Here is a 27,199-nt window from a genome sequence, read left to right as displayed (position 1 = left end):
CAAAGAGAATGAATACAGAGATAAACATTCTGGAGAAAACGTATAATGAAAATCTTTACCAATATTTATAGATGTTTCCTCAGATAGGGATAAAACTGGGACACCATGCAGCAGATGTTAAAGGCGAAATATGAAAACTACATCACGCTGCATCTCCCTTTGTTGACAGACTGAGGAAGAATGAGACTCTTCCAAGAGCGTGACTCATGAAGTTCTGAGCTGTACAGCTTCCATCTGTGTGGGGTTATTTTCACAGACTTGTTTGCTACCTTATTATTTCAATTTCTGTATGAATATTCTATGGTACTTCTTAGAACTATAAATACATAATCACAGAGTGAGTAGAAAATGAGTTGTTAATAGATTGTCAGTTTTGCCTAAAAATTCTGAATTGGGGATTATTAAAGCCATGTCTTGCAAAATGATGTATTAATATATTTTATTAGTAAAATTCTTCTAACATATATTTTACTCAACTTCTGTTTCTCCAAACAAGTAAAATCCTTCCAAGATTGGTTAGACTGCATAAGAACCAACTTGAACCCTCCCTCCCTCTTTTTTCCTTGTATGTATTCTACAAGAGGATGTGTGGCACACGGACTGACATCCCTATCAAAAGCAAGAGGCCTGATCCTGAATGCACCACTCACTACACTAGGTAAGCAACTTGGCCTCTTTGTAATTCAGTTCTCTTCTCCAAACACAAATGATAATAATTATCTCATAAGGGTGTATATGAGGATTAAACAGATTAGTCTAACTAGAATGCATGTAGTAATCACTTGCCAAATGCTGTTATTATGCTAGTATGCTAGCTTCTGAGGATTGGGGCTCTAGCTCCTCTACCAGAGGAATATCATATTATATCATCTTTTTTCTCTATGTACATAAGCTAAGTTACTCTCAAATGTCATTTCTCCCATAAAAGATTAATTCAGTTCAATTTATAAACACCTGAAATTTGGCATAAAGACCAGATTGGAAAACAGCTCCCTCACTTCCTAGGCTCTGGGCCCTGAGTAAACAGCTTGGTTTCTCGACTTTTGACATGAGGAATTGCACCATGTACACTTCAAGAGTTAAAGTAAAAATACCTAGCCTAGTTCTTGAATTCAGGTGTTATGTGAAACTCAGAAAGTGAGGAGTTTCTGATCACTTCCCTATGAAAACTGCCCAAAGCTTGTTGTGTTTCTTCAGAAGACTATGTTATCGTGTATACTGTGTTTATATTTTAAGTTTGTCTCAATGTATGACTTAGGCATATGGAAAAATTCCATTCCCACCCTGTGCAGATCTGCAGCAGATCAACTGAATACCTCACTGTAATCCCTGTTCTCAGCACTCTTCTTCATACACTGTAACATCAGGCAAAACAAATACTCAGTTCTAGAGTTGACGTCTCGGTGAAACTAAGGCATATGTGAACACAATATGAGTCAGGCTGCTCTCCTGTCTCTCTCGTGCTTTTAGGTATCACCACCACCTAACCATAATGAAAGCCTAGAGAATCTTAGAGGCCTTTGCCTAATCATCATTAAGCTGCTGACTACACCATAGACAGCATCTACCCTTTTTCTTATTTTTCTCTTTCTTCAGTATCCCTAATGATGAAACGATCTATTATTTAAAACAGTTTTATATATTTGTAGAAGGCAAACAAGAGTCTGTGGATTATAAATAATCCACCATAAACAAATGAAACTGTATTCTGTTGAAAATACTATTTACTAATAATAATATTAAAATACCATTCACTAATAATGATAATAATAACTGAAAATACAGTTAATACACACACACACACACACACACACACACACAAATTATTCCAGCACACAGGAAACCATTCGATGTGTTAGATAGTGAACATGTCTAAAAGCCTGGCAACAGGACCTACTTGCTGAAACATCTTGTTTCTTATCTTATCCTGCAACGGTGCTGGGAAGAAGAGAATCATGCCTTTCAATCATCTGGGAACAAAATAAGACTCCGATTTGGAAAGAGGATAGCAAAGAGGCACAAAGAAAGACATTAAAAGAAGAAAACGACTGATCGTGAGGAAAGGCTGGAGTGAAATAAGGAGGGGCTTACAGAAGAGGAGTAAGAAACATTACATCAGTAGCTTCTCCTTAAGTCTCTACAATAAAGCAAAAAGTCCAGAGGGTATTATCCCAGCGAAGCAAAATGGCTTTGATTCATGGCCTTTGCTAGTGTCTGAGGCACAAGCACCCCAACACAGTTGGTTTTAAAGTGCCAGTGGGGCACAGGATTGAAAAATCATACAGAGTAGTACTTGGTTATACAATATTTGTATTATATAAACCCATGAGAAGAATGGAACCTGAAGAACACAAATAATAAGATATAATAGAACACTTAGAAAATACTGTATTTTAATGCAATTCATTTATTGTAAACTTATATACTGCAAATTTTAGAACTGGATGCATTTAAGAACTGCACTAATTCACAGGGTTTTACAAGTGACTCCAGATCACCCCTAATCTATAGCTATCTACTTGTTCCTGCTCCTGCTCCTGCTCCTGTCCACACTGATAGCTTGGAGAATCAGTTCCAGAGGGATCTTTGAAGCATCAACCAAAACCCAAAAAGGAATTTCAACCTGACAGCAGCAACGCTATCACTGATGTCACAAAGCCTTTAAGTTTACTGTACATGGAGAGAAATAAGGGTTTCAGAGGAGTAAAGCCTTTGAGCTAAGCACAGTTCCATTGCTGCCCAGTCATGCCAGATTTCTTCTGTGGGAATTATTTGGCCTCAGAAAGCTAAAATTCCAGCTTCTTGTTTTCTCAGTAAAATTTTCCTGCCCCCTAAATCTCTGGTGTTCATATCCTATAACCAATTGCTAAAATTTGAGGGATTCTAATGCATTGAAGCCTCTATTTCCCCTTGTTTTTTTCTATCCAGTATGGACACCCTGTTGACTATTTGAACACTTAAGCTAATCCCCTTAATTTCTTTCCATATTAATCTTGTGTCAAACCAAATCTAGCAACATCCCAAAGAAAACTAATACTTTTCTATTTCTGCATGTTCTATTTAAAAAAAAAATCACATACCTGAGAATAATTAAACCAATACCAATTCTCAGAAATTCAAATTTTTCTCCTTGCCACAACCATTCTCAGAGAGCCCACTTTGTTTTAGACTGACCCCAGTCTGACCTCTAGGTCCTTCCCACCACCATCTCATACAAACAGATGATAGGTCACAGTTTAACAGTTTAAAAACGGTCTATTTAACATTTTAAAACTAGATCCAACTCTGTTTTCAGTTGAGTTGCTAGAAGTAGAAAACAGTATTTTTCAAATTACTGTTTCAAATTTCAAATTTCAAGGAAGAGACAAAATCAAACAAACTGGGCAGAGATTTATAGTGAGGAGGGTAAGTTCTCAATCCCTTAGCTCACTTTGGTTCCACATACTGGTGTTGAACAGGTCTTGCTCTGGGGTCTACTTAAGCTGCTCCTCTCCCCATACTCTTCTTCCCACAAAAACACATTATGCTGCCTTCAGAAATGCCCACTCTCTAATTTCCATTAGAAAAAGATAGCTCTACAGCCTGACAGACTGGTTTGAAATTCAGAAATAAGGTCAGAGACTGGGATATCAATCTGGGAGCTGACAGAAACATTCTATTTAAATCTTCAGGAGTAAAGAGGAACCCAGAACACAGAGAATGAGAAGGTAACTCTCCCCAAAATGTAGAAGTCGAATATTAGAGCATAACCTGGTCAAAGCAACAGAAAAATAGCCAGAACTTGTAAAGTACTGTGCCACCTCAGTCAAGAGAAGAAATGTCAGGAAGACAGCAATCTGAAACTGATGAAAGCTTAGATATGAGAAATAAAAAGAATCATAGAAATGTTTGTGCATTATGCCAGAAACCACACACGACGCGATAGATTTGGGTTTAGGAGTACACTTGTGATAGATGGCTACTCAAGAAAACTAGAGTCTACTTCCCAAGAATGCAAAGAATAGTGAGCTGAAGACAATTAAAATCCAGGGGATCTTTGTCTTCCCTCTACCTAAAGCTCAGCTTCTTAAAATAAAGGTTGCATAAATGGGGGTGGGGGGGAGGGATTTTACTATTTGCAATAGTAAAATGTTTCTGCATTTGCAATGGCCAAAAATGTAATTACAAATCAAATACCAATGAATCCAAGCTGTCTCTGGCAGTGCTTCCCTCCTCTGTCTCATGGAACTGCAGTTTGATCTCTGAGCACACAACAAACACACTTGTGCTGCACACACCATCACACCATGTACCCACAAATGGCTTGGCTTAGATCTGAGACTACTGAATGTTGTGATTTACAGGGCTTTACTGCATATGCAAATTCTTCTGCTCTTATAGAGACATGATGGTTTAAAACAAAGACTTCCAATTTCCTGCCATCATTCTTCAATAGCTATCAAAGTAGTCTATCTCTAGACTACCATTTTATTAGAATGCTTGCTTTTAAAAACTGTCTTTGGAAGAATGTGGTAGGAGACAGACAACTTTAATCCCAGTATTTGGAGGCCCGCAGATCTCTCTTAGTTAGCAGCTAGACTGGTCTACATAGTGAGTTCCAGGACAGCCAGGGCTATGTAGAGAGACTCTGTCTCAAAACAAACAAAACAAAACAAAAACAAAAACAAACAAAAAATACCCTATTGTTTGAGTCTTGTTTAATAAAAATCATGAAATACATTTTGGCCACAACTTAGAACAGAACTTCCAACACTTTCTGAAATGACCTTAAACATACTTCTAATATTGTATTAGGTACTTATGCCTAATAAAGTGTTAAACTCAGCATTGATGATTACAAAATCAAGTGTGATCAAATAAAAATGTTGATGATGTCCTATATCCTGCAATATAAATCTGTAGTCAAGGTTTAATAAGTATATAAAGATAAAGAAGTGCATCATCAATAAGTAATAAAACCATATATATATATATATATATATATATATATCAAAGAACTGATTTAAAATAAATTTATGATTTATTATCAGTAAATGTTTAATTCAGATTTCTACTTTTTTATACCTGTATACCCAGGGCTGTTCTCTAGTTCCAGTTCATGGGTTGTTCTCCAGAGAAAAGGGTATGAGGGAAAAAATGTCTAAGAAGGCCTGGGCTGAGGCAGAACAGAAATTTACACTGGTCAAAGGTTTGAGTTCTCCCTCCACCCCAGAGAATATTCAATCTCATTCATTCTCAGTACCAGCCTAGCAATGGCACTGGGGAGAGAGGGGCATGAGGGTGGCTCTTGGAGCCAACCCGACTCCTCTAGCTCATTAACCTACAGTCCGTCTCTTCACTGTTCCCCACCTTTGGAAACTGGGATTGCTTTTCTTAGCATTGCCGTGTCTCCCAAATCCACTGTTCTGGGCTGGAGGTAAGCGAGACTCTAGGCCACCTCTTGAAGTTTCAGCTCACTGGGGATGTCTCATGTTACATGCATGGTCTGCTAAAGAAGCTCAGTTCTCTCTTGTTCATTTGCCTTTTGTTTTAAGAGTATGGTCCAAACTACACATTTGTGAGAGCTGGGAAGAAAATATTTTTATCAGCTTTAATGTAATGGTAAGCTTAGAACCTAGATTGGCTAGAGATAGTAAATACAAGAAGTGGGTTATGGGAAATGCAAGAACAGGGTAATGTTCAATCACAACTTGGAGTATGGGGCAGAGGTATCTGTCACATGGAAAACACTTGAGGAAAATCTATTTCTTTTTTTAGTTAAATCCTGGAAATTCCAAATAAGACAAAATAAATTACAACTACCTTAAAACCATTAATTAATTTCCTTTACTGTTTAAAAAGACACAAGAACAGAAAAGAGTAGCATGTTTTAGTTGGAGTGAGTTAATGGTTAAATACGGTTGACAAGTAAGTTTATCAACAAACCATTGGTCAGCAGATAAAAGTACTTGCTGCTCTTGCAGAAGACTTGGACTCAGTTCCCAGCACCCACATGGTGGCTCACAAATGCCTGTAACTTCATTCCAGGGGATTCAATGCTGCACTTTTGGCCTTTACCAGTACCAGGTACACTCCCCCCCCACACACACACACACCATACTCAGTGCACTTACATATACATTGGCAAAACTGTCATGCACATAACAAACTAATTAAAGGTAGAATATAAGGCACTGGAATATAAGCCAGAGACAGAGAGAGGATGGATGAGAACATGTGAGCAGAGGCATGACTGGTTATTTTTCATAGCAAGGAGTTTGAAGTTCTTTCTGTAGAAAAGTAAACCAGCAAATTCTGAACATCACACAGACAGAAGGTCTATTTTAGGAAGAAATCTAGTAGCAGTGGGTCTTTCAAAGTAGAAGAGACAAGAGATATAAGAAGCAGAATGTCACTGAAGTCTATAAGAACAGCATAGTAAAAAGGTAATAACAAATACAAAGTGACATGAAGAAGAGTAAATGGATGGAGGAGACAATTTTTTTTCACCTTGGTTGAATATAATTTTTTTCTTTTACTCTTCTTGAATTCAATTGGTAAACAATGAACTGCATACTTTTAAAAGCACGTCATAACAAGTTCTGATAACACAGTCAAGGTAGCTTATACAAATATCATCAACCCGAAGGTTTCCTTGTAACTCCTTCCTCACATCTCCCCCTCTACCCTTGCTGCCAGGAAACCCCTGGGTGCTACAACTGTACATCACTTTGAACTACCTATAACTTCGTATGAATGAAGTCCTATGGAATAAAGCTGTGCTGTTTCTTTTTATACAGCATAATTATTTTGAAGATCATTCATGTTGCTACATGCATAAATTATTAAATCCTTTTATCCTAAGCAAATCTTCATTGTATGGATCCTATCATACCCTTATTCATTACTCTGTAGATCACAGACTAATCTAACTGTAAAATCATTTACAGTCTTAGACTACTGGATATAAAGCTCTTATAAACATTCATGTTCAAGCTTCTGTATGAACATAGTCTTTCTTCTTGTGTAATTCATTAGGAATGAAATGGAATTATTAAGAAATGCAAGAGGTATATACTTCACCTAAAAATCCATCAAAGTATAAACAAAACTAGCATGCAGCCGAACCTTCCAACCAGCATTGTGTAAGATTTCTAATTCTTCAGCCTTGCCACTTGAGTTATGGGGCTATACATCATTGTTTCTACTGTGCTTTCCTAAGCATTACTTGTGTTGAAAATCTGATGTGTTTGTCATCCAAGTTCTTCTGGTTATGTATATGTACTAAATTTTTGTGCATCTTTGAAACCAAGTTTCTTTTCTTAGTGCATCTTAGAATTCTTCGTATGTTCTGTGTACAAGTCCTTCATCAGATAAAACTATTACAAATATTTGCTCCCAGTCTGTGTCTACCTTTCTATTCTTTTTATGGTGCTTTGTAAATAGTACAAATTTTACAATCTGATAAAATTAAATGTATATTGTTCTTTTGATGTTACATTTAGAAAATGTTTCCCTGCTCCAAAGCCATAGACATTTTTTCCTATCCTTCATTTGAGGAGTTTTAAGGTTTACTTCTGGGTCTGTGATTCATTTTGAGTCCGTTTTCACTGTTGATGCAACATATAAACTAAAGTTCATTTTGGAGGCAAAATGTTCCTCAATTAAACTGACTTCTGAGGGTTGTTGGAATCACTTTTCCTTGTATATCTGGGTCTATCTCTAGACTCTATTCTGTTCCACTAGGCTGTATATGTGGGTCTATCTCTAGACTCTATTCTGTTCCACTAAAGCTGGCTTGGTTTGCATCAATATCACAAGCTCTTGGTACAGACGTTCTATGCAGAGCTTCACTTTGTGCTTGCTCTTGAACTGGTTATTTTTCACACTGCGTCTGGTTTTTCTATCTTACATCCTCTGTGTTACCATTTGAATTCTTTTATCTGCTCATCAATTTCTACAAAAAGAGCTGGTGGGGATTTTTAACTAGGATCAATCTGGGAAGAAAGAATAGCTCAAGACCACAGCCTAGCAACACACAATCACAGTACATCTTTACGTTTACTTGGGCTGTCTTTCATTAGGCAGCAATACACATCATTCACATCTCTTTTTAGAGATAGCTTTAAGACTGTATTTTCTGATGCAATTATAAATGGCCCTTGTTAAGCTTTCTCATTAAATGCCATTAAGTCTGTGGACTCCCTTTAAAGGAGCAAGCTCTCGAGCACTAGGTAAATATGTCTAAATATTGTGTGTTTTAAAGACAAAAATTGTGTTGCTTAAATCTTTGTGTGTGAAAGTTTTAACTGTTTCTGAAATTGTTTATGCGCATAGGTAGAGGTATTATTTTTAACTTATTTTAGAGTCAAACAAAAAAGTCTTAGAAGACACTTATCAAGCAGGAAGAATGTAGGGTTTGAAGAACTCAATAACTACTACACATAACTTTCTCATCAACTGCTTCTGTGAGACTGGAAGTGTCAGCCAGCACTTGGTAGGATATGTTCTGATGGTGTAAAGAAATACGGCGCGAGGGAGCGGTAAACTCATCACTGAGTATGAGTGATGACAATGGTACCAACCTGAAAACAGTATATGTCAGCAATGAGTGAAAACACCTAAAATTTACATGTCTGTGACATAAGGCAGAGCTGATGCAGAGTCAGAGCTCAGTTCTGGATTTGTGGTCTTCTCATCATGCCGGCATTGCACATTTACTATTTCTATGAAGCAAAACAATTTATCTAAATTTCTTTGTCTAGATATTTTCTTTGTGTATATGTGTATGCGTGTGTACTTTGCCTGAATGTATGTGCCTATTTGCGTGTGTGTGGGGGTGTGCATGTATGCTAGCATAGATATGTACGTGTGCGTTTGAAGACAAGATTGACATTGGAAATCGTAATAGCTCTTCCTCCTTAATCTTGAGGCAAGGTCCCACTCCCACACCCAGTAAGCTTTTCCACACCCAGTCAGCCTTTCCTATATTCTGGGAATCTGAACTTTGGTAGTCTTGATTGTGTATAAAGCAATCTAATAACTGAGCTATCTCCCTGGTCCTGTCTCTAGATTCCTATCACTTAAATAACAGTTTAGAACCAGATGGCCCACTGTCATCTACAGCAGAAATCCATGACTTTTACAAGTAGACAAGCAGAAGTCACTACTGTTCATTAACTGCTATTGTGATCTATCTGTTCTTTACTTAGATAAAAGTCTGTTTCTATGTGGGCTCTGTACTGAACAATAGGCTGTTTAAGTTTTTTCCATATATGATAAAAAGATCTGAATCTAAAGTTGTGAGAATTAAAGGTTAATGAAAAGCACTTAAAACAGATTGCATATGCACTGGATGAAATGGCTTCTAATGTACCAAGTATTCCCTCTGCTCTTGAAACTATGTGATGCTCTAAATGAAATTCATTGTTACTGATATGTCTTCTCTACTTTTTTTAGAAAAGAACCATTTTTTCTATCCAATTTTGAGTTATGAAAATTTAACTTTTTATAGGTGCTTTGTTAGAGGGGCAAGATTTCCAAGTACCTACATTTTAAATTAAACTCTTAAGTAAAGGCAGTACTAGTGTTTACAAGTTGCTTTTTTCTTTTCCTTTTTGTTTCTCTTTGGGGATGGAGTGAGGGACAGAAACACTTCACGAGTATTCTGGAATAACTAAAAAATAAAACAGGTGATCCTTGATCATCCTGGGGAGAACTAAGAAAACACGAGTATACCACAATGCTAACACTTCCAAATGGGGTTTTATCTTCTAAATTAGCCATAATGCCAAGGTACATAAGGAAGACACCCATGAGTTGGGAAGACAGAATGACTGTTGAACTGTACTGACTCCTCTCATCTGTGGAGGCTGAATCAGTGGGCTTCACATGTGCATGCAAATCATCTGTAGAACTTGCTATAAGACATAGACTCCTTCCTGTTCCATGCTCTGAGATGCTAATACCAACATCTAGCTTTAACACATTTTAACACATTGGGCCATTCTGATGCAAGTGGAGCCCATCCCAAGACAGGGAAAGGAAAAAACAAACAAACAAACAAACAAACAAACAAACAAAAAAACCCACCCTCTGACAACACTGCACTTAAACTAATAATGATCTAAGATGTTAATCAGTATGCTTGCATAATACCTTTTACCTAAGGAAAAGGGGCTCTAAGGCCTTCTTCCACAATCCCAAGAGTGCTCTACAGCTAGGAACATGAATCTGAAAATGATACTCCCACCTGAAGTATGTAATATAATGAAAACCTTAGAAAACAAAGATAAATAATTCAATATATTCCTTAGGAGACAAAACCTATACATTTCAGAATTTCAAATCATTTTAGTTAATATAATAATTTCGTACTTCATACTCCGAGAAGTTTAAAGAAAAAAGAGTCCTGGTGTAATTTAAACACATGGATGAACTTACCCTTCTGTTCTCATAGCAAATTATGGTTGGCTAGGACAAATGTGTTGAGCATAATGCAGCTAATTGCTGGTCTTAAGCAACTACCAGCTGACAACCTGAATTTACCTAGTATATACAGAGACAAAATATACCACAGGGGTCTGGCATCCTACCCTACAACTACTAAGGCAGTATTTGGGGGCTGTACTTCTAGAATTCAGTGTTTTAGCTTAAAATCTACACAAAACCTACAAGTGACTATAACAGCAACTTTACTCATACTTGCTAGAACATAGGAACCGTAAGGTGTCCTTCAGTCGGTCAATGGATACATAAACTACAGCGTATCTATAACAATGAATAATGGATTTTTGTTTGTTTGTTTGTTTTTGTTTTTTCGAGACAGGGTTTCTCTGTGTAGCCCTGGCTGTCCTGAAACTCACTCTGTAGACCAGGCTGGCCTCGAACTCAGAAATCCGCCTGCCTCTGCCTCCCAAGTGCTGGAATTAAAGGCGTGCGCCACCACCACCCGGAGGATTTTTTTTTTTTTAAAGAACACAACAAATGAGCTGGAGGACATGGAAATACAAGAAATGATTATGTGTATGAATTCTACATGTGTAGAAAAAAGGCTATGAATTCTATGATTCCAACTATCAGCGTGCAACAAACACCTATGCTTACCATGGGTTCAAGGAAGGAAGGCATAAGTGGCATAGGAAAGCTGTAAATAATTAAACTATTATTTAGGAAGCTTTAATGACCAATATATATGCTTTGTCAAAACCCACAGACTAAATATCAACACTATACATCCTAATCTAAACACTAGACTACAGCTAAAATAGTATATCAATATTAGTTCACTAGCTGCAATATAAACATAGCCAAAATTGTTCTTTAGTTGTCGTGAGACAGAAACTGTGTCCAGCCCCTCTATCCTCCTTAGACCACTTTCTAGCAGAAATGCTTATTGTGTGCTGCAGGTGGATTCGGCCAACAGCTGAGGGTTGGCGAAAGTCTGTGTTTGCCACATAGTCACTGCACTGTAAGCTATGATAAATAACAGAAAAATTATGGTGTAAATAATTCTGTAAAACTGAACTATTTGCTCACTTTAGCCTAAAGTCTAACTCTACTAAAAATTAAGCCGAATTGTTTTTATAAATGAAGATAAAACTATTTCACCACACAGCAGCTGCATAGGTAGTTCATAGTAATTATAAGGAAAGAACTCCATGCAGAGATCAATCCTGTCATGCCATGTGGTCAGAAAGGAGACAAGACACAAGTGGGTCCTTGACAAAAAGAGAAGACTCACCAAGCTGAGCAGAACTACAGTGAAGTGTGGACATTTCAGAGATGTCCCAGCAGTGTTCAGAGGATGCTATCCTAGCAGACTCTGTCTTCAGACTAGGAAGTGGCAGACTACAGCCTCATTCCTCTCTGCCCCTCTTCTGAGTCATGCACATGGTAACCAAGACTCCCATGAAAACCCATGTCACGGCCATGCTAAGCAAAGTCAGGCCACACCCTTCACTTCCTATGTGGTTTCTTCTCTAGTGTTGAGAAAGTCCATGTGCAGAGGCAACATGGCACCACAGGCTGACTAAGATGTACTGTTAATGTATGGCCAGTCATCCATTTCCTCTGACAAAGACTTCAACAGGTCACCTGAGCACTGCTTCAGGAATCCCTTCAAGGTTTCCAGAGAACAAGATGAGCCTGTGACTCTCCTTCACAGGAAACACTAAAGAGGACACTAAGCCTGTTTGTCCTCTGTGCCTTGGAGCAGTGCCAGTTCCAGTGCCACAGGAACTTCTGCCACAACAAAGAGATCCTGATGCTAGCCTGTGAGCCTGACACAGGCCTTTTTCAGATGCACCTGACAACAGAAGTAAGACAGGATACCTCCCCAGCAAGCTTTCCAATGACTCCTTTATAAGGACATCAGTCTCTTAGCAGGCATGGCCAACATCCAAAGTTCTGACTGCCTTTGCCCTGAGAATTTACAGAAGACCCTATTCTCTATCAAATATGTGTATGAGATATACCTTTGACCACTCCTAAAGTGAACCTATTTCTCCACTTGGGACTGGTTGTCTTTTATTTTAATAATCGCAAATTTTTATGCTGAATAATATCTTAAAGTATGTCTTCATTTAGAAATAGCTTTTAATTATGGTAAATGAGCTCATAGGGGCAAATCTAATCCTTATCTTTATTTAAAAAAAAAAAAGCAATTAGGACACAGATACCCACACACTTAGAGGAAATGCCAAGTGAGGATAAAGTAAGATGAAAACTATGGGCAAGCCAAGGAGACAGACCCTGGAGGAAACCAAATCTGATAGCTCCTTTAGTCATAGACCTCTAACATCCAGAACCTTGTGAAAATATATTTCTGGAATTTAAACTGCCCAGTCTGTAGTATTTTGATATGATAGCCCTAGAAAACAAACACAGTATATAATATACAAATAAAGCACTGAGTGAAACTTAGAAGTAGCTATGTTAATAAAAGAATGACACACACACAACACACACACAACTGTTTAACTTCTGAATTTCTATCACCTATCTATACTAGAATGTATGAAATAAAAGGACCTTCAGCATGACTTATATTAGAGAAATTTAAAACTCTAAATATTGACTTTCTACAAAGGGTAACATCAAAGTGTTCTTATAAGGAATCCATTCTTTTAATACCTTTAAACTGTTAAATGCTTTTAAAGTTTACAAAATTTGGGTAGGTTTTGCTATAATAAACAACTATATAAAATATAGCCCACTAGTAACCTGGAATAGTTGCTAACTATGCTGAGGCTCCCACATCTCAGGACTGAACACTATCTAGCAAGAGCAGGAAGGAAGAGCTTGGCAGATAGAGCCTTCCCCAGCACACGACACATTAATCTTACATAAAAGTCAGCACAGTTAAACAGCAGTGCACCAGTACACACCCAGGCTGCTGCTGGCTGGCTTTTCCTGCATTCCTTGCTGGTTGAAAACGAAAGTTGTTTTTTTTTTCTAGAGCATAAAAACTAAAAGTGGAGCGTGAATCTAGAAACCATACTTGGTGCTTTGCAGGCAATGGGATATATAAACTTGAATTTGAAACTCATAAAAGTCATCTTCTCTTCACAACAGTAGGAGGTAATAACTACCTGGAAGACTTTTTTAATTAAAAAAGCTGCATAAGAAATGCTAAGTAACACTTCCCTCAAAGATGTCCAACACATTTCCCACTCACTTCTCTATGCAATTGGCCACATACACTCTTACAAATGACTGGTGTGGGAACAGCAAGAAATAATGAGCCTGTTCTTAAAATACTGGGCTTCTTTTTAAAAAAGGTTTGACAGTGACATTTGAAGATTTGTTCTTGGTTTTATAGGTACCTCATCAACTGTTGTTCTTAGAGGAGATTCCAATGTCATCTACAGACTCAGTCACCTTTCTGAAGCCAAGGAAAATGACAAATCCATATAAACAAAATTTTATTGACAAATGTAAATCTCCTTGCATTAAATTTTTTTAATTTTTGCTGAGCACGGTTGGTGGCACATGCTTTTAGTCTCAGCACTTGGGATACAGAAGCAGGTGGATCTTATGAGTTCGCAGTCAGTCCAGATCTACATAGTGAGTTCCAGACAGACAGGGATAATTCCCTATGTAAAGAGATCCTGCCTCAAAGATAGATAGATAGATAGATAGATAGATAGATAGATAGATAGATAGATAGATAGATAGAATTTTATCTTGAATAATATATACTGACAATAAGTTAATTTTCTAGTTTTAAACTAGTTAATGTACACTAATTTTGTATACTTTTTATAAAAGTATTTAAAATGTTTGAATGTGTGAATATGTGTGGCCACAAAGACCAGAAAAGGGAACCAGATCCATTTGAGTTAGAATTATAGGTGACTGAAAGCCACAAGATGTAGGTGATGGGAACTGAACTTGGGTCTCTATCAGAGCAATGTGCTCTTAACTACTGAACCAACTCTCTGGACTACTGAATCACCAGTCTCCTATACTAACCTTAAAAAGAATTAGTCTGACAAACTAATCTGTGTCAGTCTTATTAAAGTAATCAGGAAAGTATATAACTTCACTACTCAACATGTATTTGCTATTTAAATGAGGGAAAATTGCTACTATTATCATAATCTTACAATCAAGATGTTGAAAGAGAATGTGAGAATTATAAGCAGAACTTCTGACTTTAATGTGAAATATAAGACCAAAGGAAACCTATCTAAGGCTATATAGAAGAAAGCTTAGTAATGCCAAGACCAAACTAGGGCTCATTTTAAAGTCAATTTGGTTTTGGTTAGTTCTTGTTTTAGCCCCACTCACAAATGAATGCATGTCAAGGCATATGGGTGGAAGACAGGTTAAGTCTTGGGAGCTGATTCTCTCCTTCACTATGTACATCCCAGGGACGGAACTCAGGCTGATAAGCTTGGCAGTAAACGTCTTATCTCCTAAGCCATCTCACTGGGACAGGAATTAACTCCTATCCAGTTTGAGATTTCATCAAAAGCATTTATTACTCAAAACACTGAAGAAATTAGAAGAAAGAAAACTCCAATCACACAAACAAGGTGTGTAGCAGCATGACACGGATTGCTTTCTGATCTTAAGAAATTAAATTGCTGCCTGTGCTCTAAAGAAAATGAGAAAACTACAATCTTCAAATAAAGACATCTAAGTTTCAACATTAGTATTAATACTTATTGAGCAAAGTAGCATATACACTAAGACTGATATAAGTACTTAACATTTCTGTGTTCACAGTTAACCTTCAGGACAAATCTATGAGGTAAAATACAGTCCTGTCGTCACATAGCATCACAAACTATCCCCAAGATAGCACTGAACAAGAGACAAGCAGGTTGGTACCAGAGCTCAGTCAGCTGCCATGCTGTACTGTTTTACCTGTACACCTCTTTTAAATATGCAATTTCATAAAAAGGTAATAATCAGAATTTTTATATAGCTAAAAAAAACCCTCTAACTGTATAATGAACTTTATATATTTTTGTAACAGTTTCATAAAGAAAGCACAACTACCAATTACAAGACCCCTGCAAAAACAAAATAAAAAACCTAAAACCCACAGGGTGCAGATAAAAAATATAATTCTAAGACATTTTCAGAGGTAACCTTAAGTAGTTTTAAAAGATTAAATGAAGTCAAGTAAATATCAGTGTAAGGTCATTAGGATGCTATTGGGATAAAGTAGCCAAGTAGTTAGAGCTATGGACTAGTAAAAGACGTCACTGTCACATCTCAAACTGCTGAGGCATATGTGGAAAGTTAAAGGAGACAGCTTCTGATTCTACTCTTCTGTCATCAACTGTTATTGAGTTATTATACGCTGTAATATTCATTTTATAGAAAACTATGAAACTGAGACAATTGTAATGGAAAATATATGTGAGTCATTATTTAAAACTGTTAGAAGCAAGGCAAATCCGTATCTCTGAACACCTGGAAACTGGTCCTCAGACCAAAGACCGCCCAAAACTCTGGCTCTAGTCAGCCCAAGAATGAAAGGGAAGGCAGAGGGGAAGCCAGCACAGCACGACTAGATGCAGGGATCAAAGCTAACACTACCTTCACCCACATCTTCCCACCACTGCAAACCACACCTCTGACAATGTCTCCCGACACAGCTTGTGAACAGCTACACTATAGAAACACACAGAAAAAATGTTCTTTGAACTCTCCCACACTCAGTGTTTTTGTTCTTACCTGAAATCCATGCTTGCCTCTCCACCATGTACTTAGTACTTTGGGAGGCATGTCAATAACAGAAACGATGTCTCCCACCTACGAGAATCAAAATTTTAAGTAAAACATTTTTGTGATAAATTTTAAGCCAATTGTTATATCTGTAATTATGATATGTATTGTATAAGAGAGCAAAGTACTATTTTATGCTTTAAATACTAGGAAAACATATTGACTTTTAAAAATAACTTTAATACTCTAACCTTTTACCAAAGGTATTCTACTGAAAGTTAAATAGGACAAACTGATCCAGGAAACAGACATGGAAACTCTGAAAAACCAGATTTTAGTACAATATGTTTTTTAAAGATGTATTTTTCAACATATGAGTAAACACTTGTATGTATATATGTGAACCTTGTGTGCATCTGGTACCTGCAGAGATCAGAAGAGGACAATGAATCTCCTGGAACTGGAACTATGGATGGTTGTGAACCACCATCATATAGGTTCTACAAACTGAATCTGGGTCCTTGCTATAGCACCAAGTATTCGTAACCACTGTGTCACTTCTACAGCTCCAATATAGCACATTTTTAAATTCAGGTATCACTCCACCACCATCACTTCTGGTAGAACACGTTTTCTGATTTCTGATGGTTTTGTTTTGCCATGGTACAAAGAACAGGCAGTCAGTGTAAATTTTGTCCTTTTGAGATGCTGGTGGACAGTGACAGCCATGAAATTGTGTGGTAAACAATATGCACTCTAGTAGACAGCAAAGCCAGGACGCTTGGGTTATGTATATAAATGCATTTCTGAGTCAACAATACTTTCATTTTACTGAGACATCTGTTAAGGAACTTTTGAATTTTGTTCTTGCTGTCACAATCAGAGATCAAAGTCATCTCGAAAAGATAGCATTAAATTCACATATTTACAATAGTAGTATCTATTGAAACTGATTATCATGTACATACAAACACAACATGGAGTACCTAACATATCTGATTTCATCACAGTGGAAGAAGTTTGAGTTGAGTTCATAGTTCATGTTAGAGCCTGATGACGCTGCATCAGCAGATGATGCTTGCTGACACTCTACTGAAAGATCAGACTCTTCACTGTAAAAGGCGAGTGTGGAAGTTTGTACAAATGAACAAAATCATAATCACAAAACTTTTCAATTACATATCTAATAGAACCTATATTTTTTACTCAAAGAAAATGCACATCTGGGCAGCAGTAATTGGACCTAACTGGGTACTATGAAGAGAACATGGCATCGGAGACGGGGAGTGTTGGGGAGGACTGCGGAGGAGGCAAAGGGAAAAAATGGGTCACTATCTCTGTAGACATATGGGAAATTCTCAGAGTCTTTAAAATAAATAAAAACATTTAAAAACTATTAAACTTAAAAAGAAGCTATTATTAAGTACTGAAATGATGAAATGATGTTTTTTTTTACTTTCCTACATTTTTAAATGTTTAATGATTTGATACTTTATAATGAAGCATTTCAACATTTCTGTCTGTGTGCCTGCCTATCTATCTATCTATCTATCTATCTATCAATGGAGAAGGTCTGACTAGTGCTAAATGCTCTGGAATTCATGACATAGACAGGCTGGCCTCAAACCCTGAGACCAGCCTGTCTGTCTCCCAGCTGCTGGGACCAAAAGCATGAGCCACTTAAAATTAATGTCTTAATAGAGATTTATTTAATGACAAATTTTAACTTTTTGGTACAGAAAAGTTCCAAAGTAAGAATCAAAAGAAAGGAAAATGCCGACAGCTCTAAGGATGGGACTATGTCTGAGAGGGACTGTTACTACCACAGTCCATGTGCAGACATTCGCTGTATTATATTTACACTCAGTCTTCAAAGTTTGTTATGAGTCCTGGCATGTTTTAATATTTGCAGTTTATATGTAAAGCGTAACAGTTTAGTTTGAGAAAAGTCCTTAGTTTATATTGTAAAACTGTTGTACTGTTGTTTCTTTTATTAGCTCAATCAACACACATCTATTAGTTACTTACTGCACAGAGAACTTTCATAAATGCAGAGACTAAACATGAAAACCAGACAGACATGCTTCACCCCCATGATAAACAATTTGATTTGGGCGGTCTACTTCTTTTTTCAATTTCTATTAGCACATGTTTGCCGCACAAACTATTGGGTTATTGGGTTTCGTTATAGTTTTGTACATGTATACCTTGTCTTCGGAACACAATCATCCTCCATTACCCTCTCATGCTTTTATTTTTCTAAATAAAGTGAATTACTAAAACAGCTAGTGATACAGGCAGCCAGGGCCAGAGAGCAACGCACTGTGCCTAATTCCTTACCTCTAAGGTCAGTTCATCGGGTGCCCGAGCAGTGTACCGCTTGATAACGTGAGCAGCACCAACAGCAGGAGTGTTGATGGATGACTCCTCGTGAACTAGAAGGTGGTTTCCCTTATTGTCGATCTAAAATAAAAATCAAGTACCATGGAATGCTCAAAGACATGGATTTGTCTATCCACAAATAAAAACTCAATTTAGAGAGGTGGTAAGGCCCAAAAGTCTTTAAAAAAAAAAAAAAAAAAAACTGTCATTTTTGGGGACCAGCAAGATAGCTCAGCAGGTAAATACACTGCAACAAGCCTGATGAGGTAAGTCTGATCCCTTTGGACCCACCTGGTGAAGGAAGAGAAGCAACTTCTGAAAGTTGTCTTCTAACTTCCACACGGGCTCTGCAGCATGTGTATGCCCCAGCCCCCAAATCTACAAAACCCTATAAAACCCTATCGCTTATTAGGTAGCTAATGTAGGGCAGTAAGTGTGCTGTGCATATAATGCATACACTTTAATTTAACTCTCATAATCCCAAAATGCACTATCATTAACTTTACCTAAAGATAAAGATGACAAACTGGAGAAAGTTATGTAATTTAAGAGAAATTAGATTACTTTTCTAAGATCACTCAAGCACTAATGGCCAAGTCACCATCTTAGTGCAAGTAGGCCTGGCTTCTCTTACCCTCCAGGCAGTATCTCAATTTTTACAGAGAAGAAAGAATAAATATAATTCTACATACACAAATTCACAGTAAATATCCTGAGGCACTCTTAAATTGGCACCTCTAGAAGGGTGTTATTTGTTCATAAATAACCAAAAAATATTTTCAATTATTAAACAAATGAAAAAACAAATAGCTTACTAAATGTATACCAAGATAATAGACGTCTCCAGATTTATAAAAGATGTTAAAACTGTCTTTTGAAAATTAAAGAGAAAGATTTACTATCTAAGTATCAGCTATCACCCTGGAGAGATGACTCAGCCTTTAAGAGCAGCAGCTGCTCTTGTAAGAACTGATTGCCAGCACCACAGGGTGGCTCACACCAGTGGAACTTCAGGTCCAGGGCATCCGAAGCTGTCCTCTGGCCATCTGGGGCAGTAAGCACATAAAGAGCACACAGGCATACATGCAGCTAAAACACCCATACACATTCGAATTAAAATTAAAATATCAGTTATCAATCCTCCTGGACAATGAGAACATTCTTTGTTTCTTTATTTGTGAAACTCATCTACAATCAACTTACTAATAAATTCCTTAAGCAAATAATTTTAGAATAAACTTTCATCAGAACAAATACCTCCATCCAGGTAAGGGCAGGCCCGCAGTTGATCTTGTTGCCAGCAATAGTTGAAAGGCGCGACAGGTAAGCAGTAAGCATCTGGGTAACCGACTGAAAAGAGACACTCACTGTAGCCAGAGGGAAGAGCAACTCTCTGCTTTAGAAACTCTCACACAGATTGGTTAATTCTGAGAGGAAAAAACCAAAAACCTACAGATCTTTAGGCTTTTAATAATTTTGTCAGGTAGGCATGGTGGCAGACACCTTTAATCCCAACACTCGAGGCAGGGGCAAGAGGATCTGTGTGAGGCTAGCCAGGACTGCCAAGTGAGACCCCATCTCAAATACCAAAAATAACAGCTCTAAAGAACTCGTCCCTGAAGTTATGGAAGATTACCTCTGAAACCATGGCACTTTTTACAGAGGAATTCAGCTACTGCCTAATGTGGGATTTTTTTAGCTTTTAATACCTCATCAACAAAGGCCGTATTCTACAGCTTCTAATTTTATGACTTTCGTTTTGTACTTTGTACTGAAAATACAAAACACAAAAGGTGTTTATTAAAAGACACATCCGTGGCTTTTCTGCCAAAATTTCCCTGTGCTTCTCTTTACTTCCTCTGGCTATAATCTCCATAGCACAGAGATATGCAGGAGTGGGCATAGTCCTGTGATCCCACCCCACAGTAAAACTCATAGACACTGCTAAACTGTGGTCAGACATGCATAAACCAATTTGAAACCAGCCAGGAACTCTCTTCCTTGTTGGCTAACTTTCACAGTGCTGCTGGAAAGTGCTATACAGGCCTGGGTGGTGTGTGAGATCAATGGAGAAAAGATATTACTGGTCTTACTCAGAGCTGGTCTTTGCATGAAACAATACCAACATGCCAGGTAAGAAGTGCCCATCAGTTCAATAGAGATACAGCTGTTATGGAATAGCTAAGCACTTTTTGATTAGATTTGTTGTATTCTCCATAGGAGAGAATTTCATGTGTGGTAGAGAAATCCTGTGTCAAAAGCCTACACATGGCTTAGAAAGTCACCAGCCCTGGGATAGAATGTGTTACGGCTATTTTGCCAAATACTCGTGACACCTGTCAAATTGTCTTCTAAGTATTTATGTGAATACCCATGGCTGAGGGGCAGTGCTCCTGACATTGATTACAGAGCTTTGGGGTGGGGATGGAGAGCACAGTGGGCAGTAGGCAACGCAGGCAGTGGTCTGTTAAGAAGATGATGCATCAGACTGTTCAGCACTAAGGGAGACATCTTTATCAAGTATCTCCAGCCCACGCCCTTGAAGGCTCAGAGAAAAGCTTGGAAGGGGAAACAGACAGAGTGTAAATGCTAGAGGACAGGGAGGAGTGCTATGAAATACTGTCCTCCAGACAGGAAGTGGTCACTGCGTTCACCACACTAGCTGTGGGTACTTGTACAAGACCCACACAAAATCAAACTACCCAAGATTCCAGCATAGATGGGAAAGACAAAGTCCAGGCCCCACTCTTTACTGAGAACAATTGTAATTGGTAGATATAGGGGTGGGGATCATTCTGCTTGGAGGGTATGGTCAACAGTAGGCTTCCAGTGTTCTAGTGGACGGCTACACACTCACATGCACAGAAGCAACACTGACTGGACTTAGTGGGTTCCCCCCCCCCCCAAAAAAAAAAAAAAAGACAAAGAGGGGTATCTTTTGGAGGGTATGAGGAAGGGGAAAGGGGAAATAAAGGCTATATATTTATTCTATCATATACAATATATGCTGAGAAGCCAGAACCATGGGATGTCCACTTAAAAAACCTGCATTCATGAAGTAGAGAGCCAGCTCAGAAGAAAAGGCATGCCTGTTGTAGGCAGGCGAGCTAGAAGGGTAGGGCTGCCTAATCCTCTGTAACTAAGGGGATCCCATTACCTAGATATCGAGCTACAGGATTTAGGATTTTCTCTGTTGGATTTTAGTCTTGCTTTGGTCAAGTCTTTCTTTGCTCTGCCCCATTCCCCTGTGAAATACGTATGTTACTCTGTGACATTGTATGTTAGAAATATGTCAATTTGAGTTTTGATTTTACAGTTTACAAAGCATCACACTTCAGAGAATACCATGAGTCTCAGAAAATAAATTGGGCATTTGAAAAATGTTGGTTTTGTGAAAGGATATGGGAACTTCTCAATTTAGACCAAATGAATTTTGCAAAGAGCGATGACTATGAAACTACAGGGACAAGGGCAGAATGTTGTTGGCTTGAATATAAACTGTCTGCCATATTATAATGTGCTTTAAAACTTGATTCCCAGACAGTGGTGCTACCTGGAAAGCTTGTGGAACCTTCAAGAGGTGGAGCCTTGCCTAATGAATGGGCCACTGGGAGTGTGGACTGTGAGGCTTTATAACCCAGATCTACTTCCTGCTCACCCTCTGAATGCAGAGTGACCAACCAGCCACTTGCTTCTGCCACCTGCCATGCTGCCATGTCTTCTTGACATGAGAAGCTGTATCTCTGAAAGGGGAAGCCTATGTAAATCCTTTCTCTCTTAGGCTGCTTCCTTTAGGGTTTCCTGTCACAGCAACAGAAGAATGACTAAGACACGAAAGGATTTTCACTCAGCTGTATGGTAAAGTTTAATGGGCCCCTTGAAAGGGAAACCATTACTTTCTTTAGCTCTAACAAGTTTATTATATTAATTTTAAATTATTCCCTTACATCCCGTCTTCTCCTATAACTCCTATGAGTAAAGACTGCTCTGTACCTATTTTCTACAATTTCAAGCATCTTCTCACAACTACTTAAATTCCTTTCAGGGGCTATATGCTTATGACATGGTATCCCAGCCCACTAATTCTCTGTAGCTCCCTCCTCTATGTGGTAGTCCAGTTATTCAGGTCTGCTATATTAATGTACATGATATTTTCTCTCCAAGATCTGATTATTTTATTTTACAAAGCTCTTGTTTCACGGGCTGACTCTCCCTCAGAAGTAAATAGTCTTATGTTCAGAGGCCTCCCACTGTGTCCGCAGGTGCTCTGTTTACTCACTGCTTGTGTGGAAGATTTCTACTCATCCTGTTCTGCAAATAGCCTATACAAGGGTTATGGCTATATTTTGTTTTCCCATAAAATGTATCTCATTCACTTCCAAATATTACTCATAATTTCTTATTCTAATTGTATTTTTATTATTGACATGATGAAGAATTTCTTCTTTATATGAGTGGTTAAAGTTGTTTTATGTTTTTAGACATGAAGTGAAAGTGAGTGCACAGGCCCAGCCGGTATCAAAGCCAGCTCAGGAGCACTGTGCCAGCACAGAGCTCACTAGTTATGGGGAGCCGACAGAAGGCGGCCATCATCCGTGCCACATACCCTGACAAGAGATTTGTTTCCAACAGCCTACAACAGCTGAGCACACTCTGATAACATCTTGTTTTAGATATCCAGGATTTTCCCTTGGGTGTGTGAGACTTAAAGGTGTGATTTAGAGATAAGACCTAAAGGTGTGACTTAAAGGCGAAACTTAAAGGAGTGGCTTAGAAGTGAGACATATAAAAGGCAAGAGGCAGACAGAAGAAAGTAGTAGGCACTTGTCAAGACAGGCAACTAGGATTAGACACTTGGTACTAGGAACTAGGGACTTGGAACTTGGGTCTTGGAACTACGGACTTAGAGAGAAAAAGAGAGACTGAAGAATAAACAGGATTGAATCACATTCTGTTTGGTCTCCATTCTTCGTGTCAGTCCCCACTCTCTCTTGCTGAACCCCAACCTGCAGACTGGAGCAGCTTGGGGCAGTGCGGGCTCTAACAATTTAGCCCCCAAGGCTTTTGGCAGAGCGGGTTCCAACATTGACAGAGCAGTCCGTGACATTTTGGCCCCCAAACGTGGGGCAGTGTGGTCCTCAACATTTTTGGCGCCCAACATGGGGCAGCTCGGGCCGCAACAACTAGCTATGTACACTTCTCGTCTCTTTGGCTTTCATATTTTCACATTCCCTGGAAGAATGATCTGCTAGTGCGTATATACATAATAATACATAATACTGGCTACGTACATTACCATCCTCATGAGGCTTTCGAGTGTTACAAAATAGTCACTAACACTTGTCTATTTCTGAACGTCCTAGGAAGTCTCTCTCCTGAAATAAGCAATTTCAAGAAAGATCCTACGTGCTCTTGTATTCCACACTGACAGAAACTTATCTAACTCATATGTGTTATTATTTCTGCAGGGTACTAAATGATTACCTCAGGACTGTCCTTAAGGATGTCAGACCGCGGAAGCTCTGAGAGCTGGGAGAATCGTCGGTCATAAATGCAGAGATGAAGATGTTTATCAAGTACCCGAAAATCTTCATAACTTCGTTTAACAATCCAGCTTTTGCCCTATGAGTAGAGAACAAAGTTCCAATAAATTCAATTTTATTCAAAATGCTTAAGAATAATGCCTTTATTTTCTAATGTTATCTTATTTATTAATTTTTTTTTATTTCCTAAAAGAAGTTTCTATTTACTTAAAGATGATAAGTAGCTCAGCTCCAAACACTCCGGTAAATTACATTATAATGAAAGATAAATACTTTAGAAATATGATGGAACTCTCCATTTGACCTCTCCCTACTATTCTCCAAAGTCTACTGCTACACACTGAAAATAACTGCCAGGTGTTAAGATAGCATATAACTCTAAATCTACAGAAAGGACAATTGAATAACTTTAAACAGAATACTTCCTAAAGCCAAAGAAAAATGAAATTAATTTATTGATTAGTTAGTATGGTAGAAGAAGCAGGAGGTCCCTGGCAAGGAAGAGAAAGAAAAAAGAGGAAGTAGCTATTTGGAAGCGTCCATGTCTGCATATGTGCACACAGGCTGCTGAATAGCTCACCCCCAGTATGGAAGGGTAAAGTGACCTCCTCTGTCCTGCAGCCCGCTGCCTCTCTTCACTCTCACCTCAGCCTAGCAGTTCTCATTAATGCCCAGGAGTTTGGAGCACTAATCAGAACCTATGTAACTATTATGTTGGAAATAATAAAAAAAAAAGAGTCTTCAATATTCAGGGCTCTTAGATTTTTGGATAACAATGTGCTAGAAGCCAGTTGACAAAATAAACTGCTTCCTGATGAGAAAAGCCTTAGGGCTCCAGCTTTGTGGACTAGAAACCCTGCTACATGATCACCAAAACCTTGTATGACTAAGACTACAGAATAAACTCAAAAGCAAAATGACTACATTTCTGATGAGGCATTAAATTCAGAAGAGACAAAGAAGTCAACTTAGTTGCAGTGTAGTAATAATCTGGTTTAAAATAGGCACTATCCCTAAATAAACAGTTTTCAAAAGTAGTTGGTTCAAAAGAACCAACAGGTACATGAAAAACTTATCAGTATCATCAATTGTGAGTGAAATGCAAATTTAAATCCACAAAGAGGCATCACCTCACTCAGTTTATCACACTAAGCAGGCTAAAGGTGTAAAACACTGCAGAAAACATGAGGAAAGGAAATCTTTGCATGCTATGAATATAAATTAGTCCAGTTATTATAGAAACAGTATGGAAGTTCCTCAACATAAAAACATTATCATATGATCCAGCAACCCCAATACAAGGTATATATCTTAGGTAACTGACATCAATATGTCAAAGAAATATATATATTCCTGTTTAAAGATCAACATAAGAAAATAACTTGAATGTCCATGTGTGGATATGTACCATTACATATTCCATTCTCTCTCTCTCTCTCTCTCTCTCTCTCTCTCTCTCTCTCTCTCTGTCACACACACACACACACACACACACACACACACACGATGGAACAGTATTCAGTCTTAAGTTCATTCTGGTATAGTATTACCAAGCACCCATGAAAATGAAAATCACTACAAAACGAACCTTGTTTCTTTTAAGATGGAATACTATTCCATTGTGTAAGTAACATATAATGAAATGTGTAATGAGCTTTGTACACTTACCTATAACTAAACACACACACACACACACTGCTTTTTTTAAAACTGACAGAAATGCTAGGGGAAGGGTTAGAAAGATAGCTCAGCAGTTAAAAGAACTGGCTGTTCTTTCAGAGGGCCGAGATTCAATTCCCAGCATCCTTATGACAGCTCACAACTGTCTGTTTCTCTAGTTCCAAAGCCCCAGATGTTCTCATATATATGTACACACAGTTAAAACACACACAAAATAAATAAAATTTAAAGAAAAAAATGCAAGGTTAAAACAGATCAGTCTACTGTTAGAGTTGGAGACTTGAACAGTATCTGTATCCCCAGTGGACAGATCAGCAAGTAGCTGACTCAGTCACCAGCATATAAATGATCGCGTAGATACAGGCAGACTACGTGTACTTCTCAGATTCATCAAACACTTAATGCACGTTCTGGGACATAAAACGTACTGTATAAAGTTTAAGAGGATGGTGAACACGTTGCTCTCAGACCATTAAACACGCTATACTAGGTTTAAAAGGATAGGGACTGCAGAATGTTTGCTCTTGGCCATTATGAACACACGTTCATAACTGAAACCCAGAAATTAGTAAAGCCAATTCTGCTAATTGATTTAGCAGCTTCAATAGCTATATATCTACTCAAATTGTGTATTTCTTTGTGTGAGTTTGACAGATTCCAGGTTGCTCATACTTTCCTTTGGTGCCTGTCATCTCTAGTGATATGTTCCTAATTTATTTCTTATATTAGTAGTTTGTCTCCTTTCTCCACCTCTCCATTTCAGTCAAACTGACTGGAAGCTCATTGGTTTTATTGGTGTTTTTCAGAATGCAGTTGGTGCAGGCACACAAAGGAACAGTGTTCAGTGTGAACAGACACAAGCACGAGCACTCAAGCCACAGAAGATACAGAAGCAGCTCCCCACACACACAAGCAGTGGCAGTATTCAATCGGTATAGGCAAATTCCTTCCAATTATCTTTATGAGATGCAATGAATCATAACTTCTTTACATTTAAAAACATTTGTTTTATGTGTGCAGGTGTTTTGCCTGCATCTATGCCAGTGTACCACATGAGTGTCTGGTACTATGGAAACCAGAAGAAAAGGCATCAGATTCCTTGGAATTAAAGTTACAGATAGATGAGCCACTGGGTACTGAGTGTTGGGAATTGAATTGAACTCAGGTCCTCTGAAAAGCAACCCATGATGATAACCACTGAAGCCCCTCCAGCTTCAAATCACACCATAAACTTAAATACTAATTCACGCTCTGTATGAGAAAATGCTTCCGTTAGACATACAGCAATTCTATTTACTGAAATGTTTACATTTGCAGTTTCCAGAATCAATGTGAATTGTTAATATGTCAAATATGAAGATATATATCTCCTTGGACACAGGGAAGTTTTAAAGGCTTATTAGCAACTGAGGACATGTGAGGAGGATGCA

General features: G+C 38.1%; 1 protein-coding gene across 2 annotated transcripts in view; it reads right to left on the bottom strand.

The window, feature by feature from the left end:
* Positions 1-27,199, bottom strand: part of Arhgap32 (Rho GTPase activating protein 32) — a 230,203-nt gene that overhangs the window by 62,326 nt on the left and 140,678 nt on the right. For both annotated transcript variants that reach the window (XM_076924591.1, XM_076924592.1), the window contains 4 exons: positions 24,031-24,168; positions 19,804-19,896; positions 18,505-18,627; positions 16,174-16,251 (listed from right to left, as the gene is read on the bottom strand). In XM_076924591.1, coding sequence (XP_076780706.1) covers positions 16,174-16,251; positions 18,505-18,627; positions 19,804-19,896; positions 24,031-24,168 — 432 coding nt within the window. The remainder of the gene's footprint in view (positions 1-16,173; positions 16,252-18,504; positions 18,628-19,803; positions 19,897-24,030; positions 24,169-27,199) is intronic.

The sequence above is a fragment of the Arvicanthis niloticus genome, chromosome 26, assembly GCF_011762505.2.
Source record: "Arvicanthis niloticus isolate mArvNil1 chromosome 26, mArvNil1.pat.X, whole genome shotgun sequence".
Taxonomy (NCBI): domain Eukaryota; kingdom Metazoa; phylum Chordata; class Mammalia; order Rodentia; family Muridae; genus Arvicanthis; species Arvicanthis niloticus.
This window is presented reverse-complemented; position numbering and strand designations above follow the sequence as displayed.